At 49.1% G+C, this 9,846-nt stretch overlaps 1 protein-coding gene across 2 annotated transcripts in view; it reads right to left on the reverse strand.

Annotated features, from left to right (window-relative positions):
• Positions 1-9,537, reverse strand: part of LOC131998877 (actin nucleation-promoting factor WASL-like) — a 94,338-nt gene extending 84,801 nt beyond the window's left edge. The window contains exon 1 of one of the 2 annotated variants that reach the window (XR_009398909.1): positions 6,340-9,537. Coding sequence is in view for 1 of the 2 variants with exons in the window: in XM_059371318.1 (XP_059227301.1) it covers positions 2,920-3,195 (276 nt within the window). In the remaining variant the exon portion in view is untranslated. Of the gene's footprint in view, positions 1-2,919; positions 3,753-6,339 lie in introns of those variants that run through there. The other variant, XM_059371318.1, reaches the window with a different exon arrangement.
• Between the last annotated feature and the right edge of the window lie 309 nt (positions 9,538-9,846).

Below are 9,846 nucleotides of genomic sequence, written 5' to 3' on the forward strand. Positions count from 1 at the left end.
TTGTTACTGTTTTTAAATATCATTACCCATTCTGAACTCCATATTAGAAAAATCAGCTTGGAAAATCTAAATATTCAGAAAGAACTACAGAGCTTTGGGGGTCCCCCCCCCCCCACATAATTTGCAGACTGATGAGAAGAAAGGAAAACAATGAGTATCCACTTCTCACAGATAGAGGTCACTAATGGACTGAATTTGAATCACTGTGGCAGAAACCACAAAGTTATTAAAGTAATCTAGTGAAAAGTGAACTTGAATTAAAATTAAAGTAAAAATACCAAAAGATGATTTTTCAGAAAGGTCTGACCTGAATAGAAACAAAGTTGCATCACCTGGCTCTAAACAATCTTGTTTAGAGCTGTCTTCTAAAACCAGTGAGCAAAACTGAGAGCACACTATCCTTTGCTGTTTTTTAACTTCAGTCACTTCTGATTGCAGAAGCAGCAATTCTTCCTTGTAGGCTACAAGACTGAAGAGTCAAGCTAGATCAGATGTTCACCCTGAGTCTCTACAGAATAAGGTTTCTGGACATACATACTTGAGCCTTTCTTGAAACCACAGCTTCAGACTGGGAAGATATAAGGTTGCTTCAGGGAGATATGTCTAAATCCTAAATCAAACTCTCCAGCAGGCCAGAATATAAATGTAACAGGCATCAGAGGAGGTTCAAATTAGATCCAGCCGGTCAAAGTCAAACTGGGATAAGATCACATCATCTGAAACCTAGCATTCAGGGGAAAAACCATGACTGCCTAGGGGACCTCAAGGCAGCCCAGCATGGTATCATTTGGGAATCTACTTTCTTCTGTTAAAAGCATCTCCTGGAATTTCTAAAACTGCAATGAAACTACTGAAGTTTTAAGACATGGGCATCTTGTTTAAAATCAGCATTCTTTCCATGCTAGGTTTGTAATAGGTTCTGCTACTAGGCTAGTCCACTTCTTACAATTTCTTGTACCTACTGGCAGAGACATGGAATAATGCTTGAAATTTCATCTTCCAACCTCCTCCACTCCGATATTTGCAACTCAGCATGACAGTATGAGGCTGAACCTCCATCAGTGATTATTAAAAATTCTTAAATGGTTTAACCCTATCCTGTTTGGGGCTTTTGAGGAGGGAAGGAAGAAAAGTTGTATTTGGAGGAGCAATAACATCATGGGGAAATAAGCAACTTTTCATGGAATGTGTATTTCCCAAAGGTAGGTTTATTCTCTTCTAATATGGCCTGTCGGTATTCTGTATCTGGTGCATACTGCTTAGCTAAAAAAAAAAAAAAAAACAGTCCAGTTCTAACATTTTAGATACTGACCTAAAATTTTACATTCATACAGCAACAACCCATATACCTCCCTGGGCAAATGCCAACCTGCATTCTCTTACCCCAAATTATTGGGGGATCCTCTCACTGGAGAATTGGGAAGGTCATATCACTTAAATACACAGACAATACGGGTTCCTATATGGAAGCTAGCCTACATATTAGCTTTTGGCTAGGAGAAGTTAGATGTAATAAATTTAACAATAAGCCTGTGTGAGCAAGGGGACATGCCCCAAAGCTCCCTGAAACCCTGTGTGATTTAAGAGCCTCCCAGCTGAGTGGTAAGCAATAGCTCCCATTTAGATGGGGCTTTGCATAGAGCAAATGCAGCATGTGAAGAAATCTAATCAGCACCTTGCACTCTTGCGCGAGCATTTACACGGATTTGTGCCCTGCACTCGATTAGCTTACTGCAAGCTTTACAAGAGATCTCCTCCACTAAAATTAATCAAAAGCTCTTGGAGACTGCTTTCCATTTACAGGAGAAGTCAAGATGAGCTTCCAGGTGAATAAATAATGATCATACTAATGATGGCAGCAGCAGCAAATGCTGAGCTGCTCTGAAACTCAGCTGGGGGAAAGGGGATGGTGGGGAGTTGGGGCTGGAATATTTCTGTAGCTCTCTGAGGGAAAAGCAGGAGCTATTTTCTCAGTTAACCTAAGTAAGGCTGCTGTTTGGGAAAGGTGACCATATTTTCTCTCCACTGCCCCTGGCCCCACCAAGTGCACCCAGGAGACCACTGTCTCCCCCCATACCACCGTGTATCAGGCCACTGAGGAACAACATGCCTCTCCACAACACCATTAACCACCACCCACAACACACACACACACACACACACACACACACACACACACACACACACACGGTTAAAAAAAAAAAATCACGGTAAATTCACGTCGCCAAAGGCTAATGCGTTTCATCTCATACTGTAATAAATACGAGACTTCTAAAGTTTTTATTTTATGACGCCAGAAGGTGAATGGAAGGAGGGAGGAAGGGAAAGGCTCCGGGGATGTCAAAGTGGGAAAAGGAAAATTTTCCCTTTACTTGATATTTCTCTCTCTCTCTCTCTCTCTCTCTTACACACACACACACGCGCGCGCGCGCGCACACACACACACACACATTTGCTTTGCTTTCCTGCACCAGCTAAATAAGGTGGGCTTCTATCATTTTTAAAAGATGCTAAACTAAACAGGGCTGAAAGAGTGAGAGGGTGAAGGTGAGGGGGGTGGGGGGAGGGAGTGAAATCTATGCACCATTTCCCCGGGTTGAAGAATACTAAAAGCCCCTGAATCCACCTTCTCAGTTTCCGAGGAGCTACAAGATGAGGCTCCAGCTGGGGCCGAGGTTTCTCACCCATCCCAGAGGGGCCTCACCTCCCCGCACAGCTGCGCACCGAGGATCACAGAAGCGCCGCGGGCCCCTCGAACCTGACTGTAGATCTCCCCGCGCTGGGTGCCCATCCCCGGGATCTTGAACTTCGCCTCCCTCTTACTTTGACTCAGATCTGCCGAGCGTCAGGAAAGGCGCTGGGAAGAAGCAGGAGCTCCGCGGCGGGGCAAGGAAGGAGAGGGTTTGGGGTGCGCGTTACCTGCGAAGGTTCTCGAGGTCTCCTTCCAGCCTCGGTGGTAATCTCGCTCAGCGCCGCGTCCTCCCCCAGATCCAAACTTTTGCTAGGTCCTCCGGGTGGCGGCGGCGGCGACGGTGGCGGGTGCTGAAGCCCAGCCTTGTCTCCCGCAGCGTCGGGGCGCGGGGGTGCGGAGGCCGGAGCCTCAGAGCGGCGCGCGCCTCCCCGCAGCCTGCCGGAGCCCGGGCGCCCGGCTCGCCTAGCTCGCTCTCGCCTTTCTCCTCTACGGAGCCGCGGCATCGTCTTCCCCCGTCCTCCGCCACCTCCGCCTCCAGGGCTCGGGCATGCCACTTTCTCTCGGCTCCGGCCGCCGCGGCCCCCGCCTCCTTTCCTCCTCAGCCTCCCCCTCTCCGCCTAGACCAAGCCACGAGTTCCGAAAGAAGCAGAGAGAGCGGGGAAGGCAGCGGAAAGAGGCCCCGCAGCGCCGGGGCTCCTCAGAGACCGGAGGACCTCGGGGGTCAGCCGGAGAGCCGGGCGGGCGCGCCGCGGGCGCTTAAGAACCCACCGCGCGGAGCCCGGAGCAGGGCGCTGCGCGGGGCTGCGCGGGGGCGGGCGCGGGGCTCGCTCCAAGTGCTGCGCCGGCGGGGCGTGGGTCCCGAGGCTGCTCCGACCTCACTGCTGCCTCGATCGGTTGCGGCGGGGCTAATGTAGACGCCGCGGCCCCCACCCCCACCCCTCCTGACACCCCCGGGAGATGTTTACAGTAATGAATTCGCGGGATCGCCTGCGCCGCTCCCGCGCTCCTCCTCTCACTCTGTCCCTCGCGCTCCGGCGCGCTCCCCTCCTCGAGCCCTCTCTCTCTGCCCCCTCCTTTACTCCCTCCCTTTCGGAGTCCCTCCCACATTTCTGGTTTAAAGAATGCTTGGGAGGCGCGGCTGCAACCCTAAGCTTTCCAAGAGGCAAAGTCGGTCTCGGTTTTTAACCCTCTCCTCCCCAAAGAGAGTTGCAGAGTGCCTGGACCAACACCATGGATGCCACCCTGACCGAGCACGCCTTCTCGCTCTAGCCAGCCCTATCCCACCCCCAACTCTTAGGGAGAATGCCACCGTCTGAGCTCTGAAAGTCGATTTCCCCCATGCCCTCCAAGCCAGAGGATCTATTACTTAGACAGTGAGAAATAATCGAAACGTGAGATTAGAGGGTAAAAAATATAACAAGTCTCTCAACCAAGATGGCGTTATTTCAAATGAAGGCAACCCTGATGATGTGCTCCCCCACCCCCACCCATCATCAGTTAACTCCCTTATCCCGGACCTTATTAAATAACTCTAATTGGGAAAATAATCGGAAGTTTAGTATGATTATCTTGAATACCTATTTTCTCCCCTCACTCTAGCTGCTGAAAAAAAAAAAAAATGATTGTTCACTTTCCCCATACATTACAACGGACAACTAAATTCAGCCTCAAAGATTCAGGAAACAGACTTAGCAAAAGGAGCCTGATTTGTATACGGGCAACGTATCCACTTCGCAATCTCTTTGCAAAGGTTGAAGAGTAATGTAAGAAAACCAGGTGCGCGTCTCTTTCTTGGAAAACATATTTTAAAAGGTTCTGTTTTATTCCTCTCATCTCATTGTCGCTCCTCCTGCCTCCAGTAAGTTGCTGTCATGTTTTAACAAGTCTGTGGAGAGGCTGAATGTGAACAGAAGAGGGAGAGCGAGCTCGCGCCAAGCTCCAAGCAGCGCCAGAGACGCGCCGTCGGTGGAGAGAAGCACAGATCGAGCTTGAAACTAGCTCAGGACCAACTCCCTAGGGATCCGCGGGGCTGTCTCGTACGAAAGGTTGGGCAGGGGCGGTGGCCTCGACTGACTCAGGAGGATTTCCCCGTCTTCAGTTCAAAGTCTGAGTCACTTGGCGCCACTTTCCCAATTGTTTTTATTTCCTTCTCATCCCTGTTGTGTCTACCGCCTTCACTTATTTGAGTGCCTTAGTTGTGTTAAGGGGACTTGCAGAAACGCCCCATTTGCCTCCCAAGCACAAGCCACGCATGGATCTACCCAGACGCACGGCCGAGACGCACGCTGGCACACGCTCTCTCAGGCGCGCACACACGCACACACGACCTGGGTTTGTGCCCAAGGGTCGCTGTTTCTGTTGCATTATGCAGTGGTGAGGAAAATACTTTGATTTACATCTACATAACCACTCTTCTCCCCAAACTCAGTGTGTGACTAACAAATACCCTGAAGAGGAGGGGGCACGGCGGGGGTAGTTAATTGGACCAGGACAGTGAGTGCCATCTTGCTGGGAGGTTCCAGGAGCAAAGCGCCAGCGTCGACTGCCGCGGTGGCCTCCACCTCCACCTCCAACAGCAGCTGCCGCTGGCTTGAGCCCCACGCGATCCAGGAGTTTCCTTGGCATCGCTGGGAGTCCAGACGGCCCCAGTCACCCTCTTTCCCGATCCTTAATTTCCTTAGTTAATGCCTCGACCTCAACTGACAACCTTGATCTTGGGCCTGATTAGAAATGAGAAGTGACCGCGCCGGCGCTGAAGGTATGGAGACAAACCCGGGACTGGTCAGCGCGGCAGAGGGATCTTTGCAAGCGACTCCGAGCCCGCGCGGGGACACGGTGGCAGCTGGCCAGGCTCTGCTCCCTACTTCCTGGCCGCCGCCGGCCCCCAGCACGCAGCGCCAGTGGGGGGCCCGGCACTTTCCGCCCCCTCGCCGCCTTCCACGCAAGAGGCTCAAACAAGGCAACGGGAGTTCAGCCTGGTGCGCTGCCTGCGCCTTCATCACCCACGCTGGCGCGCCGGGAAAGACGCTCCGGCCACAGCTCGGTGCCCGGCCACTGAAGACCCGCAGAGCTGAAGACTTGGTTTTGGTAAAAAGAGTAACCCTCTCCCCAACTCGAAGGAAAATGCACTGGCATCCTTCTTAGCCACGAATCAATCCCGGATTGCGGGCGGGGCGGGGGGGGGGGCGGGCCGGCTGGTGGCTTTAGATGTAACCGCTTGATTACATCGGCGACATTATCAGCAGACGGAGTGGGCGCGGGGGTGGAGGAGTAAGGGGTGTTACTCCTAGAAGTTATCATATTCATCCTGGGAAAGTGAGACGCTGGATTACAGCAAGCTTAATGGTTCTAGAACAGCGATTTGGGATCTATCCTCCCAGCACACTGACAAATGTGTGTTTTGACCCAGAGCTCAGTTACAAAACTCTTTCCAGGAGACGAATTCTACCTGCAAATAGACCTCCCTAAAGTCGGGGGGAGATTTAAGCAGCTATGCTCTTTCTGGAGGCAAGAAAAAAAGCTAAAAACATACCATCCCGTTGACCACCCTACGCTGGTTCAAAAAATATATATTATCTTCCCCCCAACCGCGTAGCAGCAGCCCCGGCGGTTACTGGAAAGTCCACCTGGCACCTCTGTCCCTTTACCTGGCGGCCGCCGTGTCTCCTCGCAGTGGGCTCATCCGAATCCGACCGGGTCGGGGAGGTGGAAAGGGAAGAAGCTGGCGCGGCAGCAGCGGGGCTCCCGGGGCATGGTATTGTTTTAGGGGTCACCGCCAAGGTCCCTCCTGCCCATCGTTGAAAACGGTCAACCTGATCCCGGGTCTGGATGGACACCGCGGCAGGCGCAGTGCTGCCGCCTCGCAGCTGCTAGACACCCGGAACCGAGGGTGAAAGACGCACCCCGGGCGGAAGCAGCGCAGCGCCTTGGCGCGGAGACTGTGGCCACTGATGTTATCTCTGAGCGCTCGTTCTTCTGCGGTGACAATGGAAGATGACAAACTCGCCAAGTGACAGCGACAGGTTTCCAACGTACAACTAACTACAAGGTACCCAGCCCGAGACAGTATGCTGCTTCCCCCCGCCCCCTTCTCTCCCTCCTACTGGGGAGGGAACTAATTTAACCCTGTGTGCGTCCTATTCTCCCTGGAGAAGCTGGAATCGACTCGGAAACCGCAAGCGGCGGCTCCCGGGGCAAGAGCTTTGTTCACGTGCGTTTCCAGTGGGTGTGTTGCTGTCTGGGGGCATTCGCGTGGCAAGACGCCAGTGGCAGGCTTCCAGCGCCAGACTCCGGCATGGGAAGGAGACGTAGCCTTTCATCCGGACCAGACCCAGCCCTTGGAATCTATTTTTTGCCTCCAGTTACCCGATTTATTGAAGTTGCCAGCAAAGTTGGGTTTTATTCCTTTATTTCTTCCTCTCTCCCGCCCCCCGTATTATTTCCTTTCCTAGCGATGCTTTGAAGAAGTGGAACTCTCCCCTCATTCTAATTCTAGCTTATAACTGTTTTGCGTGTGCGAGACGAATGGTGGAGGGTACCCACCCACCCACGCAAAATTTAAATGAAACCGCAGGGAAAGCTGTCTCCCACCAACTCACCCAGTGTGGGCAATGGCAAATGACCACATATTCAAATAAGACCAAGACGCCCGGAAGATGAAGGGGAGGGTTTGGGGGAGTTAGAGCTGGGCGAATAGGGAGATGGAAGGGAGAGAGAATGTGCCTTAGAATGGAATAAGCAGGGGAAACACAGACAAGAATGATGATGCAGAAAATATACCTGAGTCCCAACACTGAAAACAGCAGGTCAGCTTTAAGTGTCTAGATTTTGATGGGCAATATTTCCCCGGCTCCTTGGAAGCAGAATGAATGAATGAAAGAATGAATGAATGAACGAATGAATTTGGGAATTTGTTTTGTTGTTGTTGTTTTTTAATGAGAGGGAGAAATATGTGAGCTCAGCCCTGGCAACCCAGATGCTTTGTTTTATAAACAGCTTTGTCTAAGTGCTCTGAACTCCAGAAAGTAAACTGGAGTTGGAGGTCAGTCATCTCCTAGACATGGAATGGAAACTTAGACAAGAGAAAATGACAGCTCTAGCTTCTGCTGTCATTGTCATACCCAAATGATCCAGATTGTTGCCCACAGTGCAAACTCAGACAATCTTCAACAGATTCCCTTTTTCTCCACTTCCATACTGAACTAAAGAAAGAAAGATAGAAAGACCGAGTCTTTAAAAATCATTTAGAGGGTAACACTTGGATCTTGCAAAAACGGAGTTATTTTTAAAAGAAAAAAAAATGTGATTCTCCATGGGATAGATGTTCTAAGTTCTCTCTGCAACATACCCAAGCCAATGGGAATCTGTAATACCCATTTAAAACGCCCCCAGAGCCGGGTCTGCCCACGGAGGCAAAGGGAACAGTTTCCAGCCAGCCTGGTGCAAAATTTTGTTGTAAATCCTTCTACTTTGCCAAGGTGGCAGCAAAGCATAGGGAGAGCTTGTCAGGCAGCAGTATCGACACTGAAGACCACATTTTAGGACAAATACTCATCTACCTGCTTTTTAAGACTCATCTTCGTGTACATAAGTGTACATAAGTATCCACATGAGACTCTTTGAAATCTTGATCTGAGATACCAGTATAATTATTTCATCTTTAAGAATACGTTTTTGTTTAAAAAAAAAAAATGGAACTCCATATACGTTTCACTTTCTGATTTATGCTGCCAGAAATTGACTAAGATTAAAAAAGAGAAACAAGGTGGCTGCAGATGTACAAATTTTCTATTTTAGATTACTGTTGTTTATAAAATGTAAGGAAACACTATCATCTGGCTGTGTTCCCTGTGATAGACTATTGATGGAATGACTGTAATCAGGACATGGAAAACAAAGTACAGAAAAACATCACATCAGATATATGAAGAGAATAACTGTAACACATTTCTTAACCACACGACCCACAAGTCAACTTTAGAAATGTGTGCTGGTGGAGCCAGAGAAAGTGACAGAATAGTAAATTGGTTCAGGGGTTCCAAAGAGTAATAATTTTGCAGACACACAAAACTGGGATAATTAGGTTACTTCATTTTTATTAAGAAGCCATCACTAATACAAAAGGATGGAAGAGTAGAGAAACAAAAAGCAAATCTGTGAGCCTCAAAACATGGAAAGTCATGGGGCGCCTGGGTGGGTTAGTCAGTTAAGTGACTGACTCTTAATTGTGTTTCAGGTCATGATCTCAGAGTACTGAGTTCTAACCCACTGAGGGGCTCTACACTCAGCAGGGAGTCTGCTTGAAGCTTCTCTGTCCTTCTGTCTCTGCCCCTCCCACCACCTGTGCACTCTCTCTGGGGTGCACTCTCTCTCTCAAATAAATAAATAATAAATAAAACCTAAAACAAAACACAAAACAACAACAACAACAAACCCAGAAAGTTAGCTCATTTGTTATTCTTTGGACTTCATTTCTTCATGGAGTTTTCACATCAGCCGAAACTTGACTGCCATCTCCAATCTTTTCATGCCCCTCTCCATGTTTTTTGTATACTCTCCCATCTATACAATGCACATGTACATTGGCCTGGGTTTCTAATACTTTGTAGAAAGGTGCCTGGGTGACTCAGTTAGTTAAGTGTCTGCCTTTGGCTTAGGCTGTGATCCCAGGGGCCTGGGATTGAGTCCCCAAATGGGATTTGGCTCCCTGCTCTGCCAGGAGTCTGCTTCTCCCTCTGCCTCTCTCTCATGAATAAATAAATAAAATCCTTAAAATAATAATAACAATAATATTTTGCAGAAGTAAAGATAACACAGGATTTGGATTTGTAAGATCATGGTTTTAGCCCAAGGCCCTGAAAATTTTGATCTTGGGTAAGACTGGCTCTGAGCCACTCTTTACTCATTAATAAAATCGGCATAAAATTACCTGTTGTACCAGTCTCATAATATTGTCACGTTGTGAGTCAGTGCATGGGAAAGTGCTTTAGAAGATTCAGTTGTTATTCAGTCATGCTAACAATATTATCATTACATCACACAGTCGCAGCCTTCAAAACATTGGAAAGTTACATCAACCTGAACAGCTTCCCCTAATGTTATCATCTTACATTACCTTGGAACATTTATCAAAACAAAGAAACCAACACTGCTAT

The sequence above is a fragment of the Mustela nigripes genome, chromosome 13, assembly GCF_022355385.1.
Source record: "Mustela nigripes isolate SB6536 chromosome 13, MUSNIG.SB6536, whole genome shotgun sequence".
NCBI classification, from domain to species: Eukaryota; Metazoa; Chordata; class Mammalia; order Carnivora; family Mustelidae; genus Mustela; species Mustela nigripes.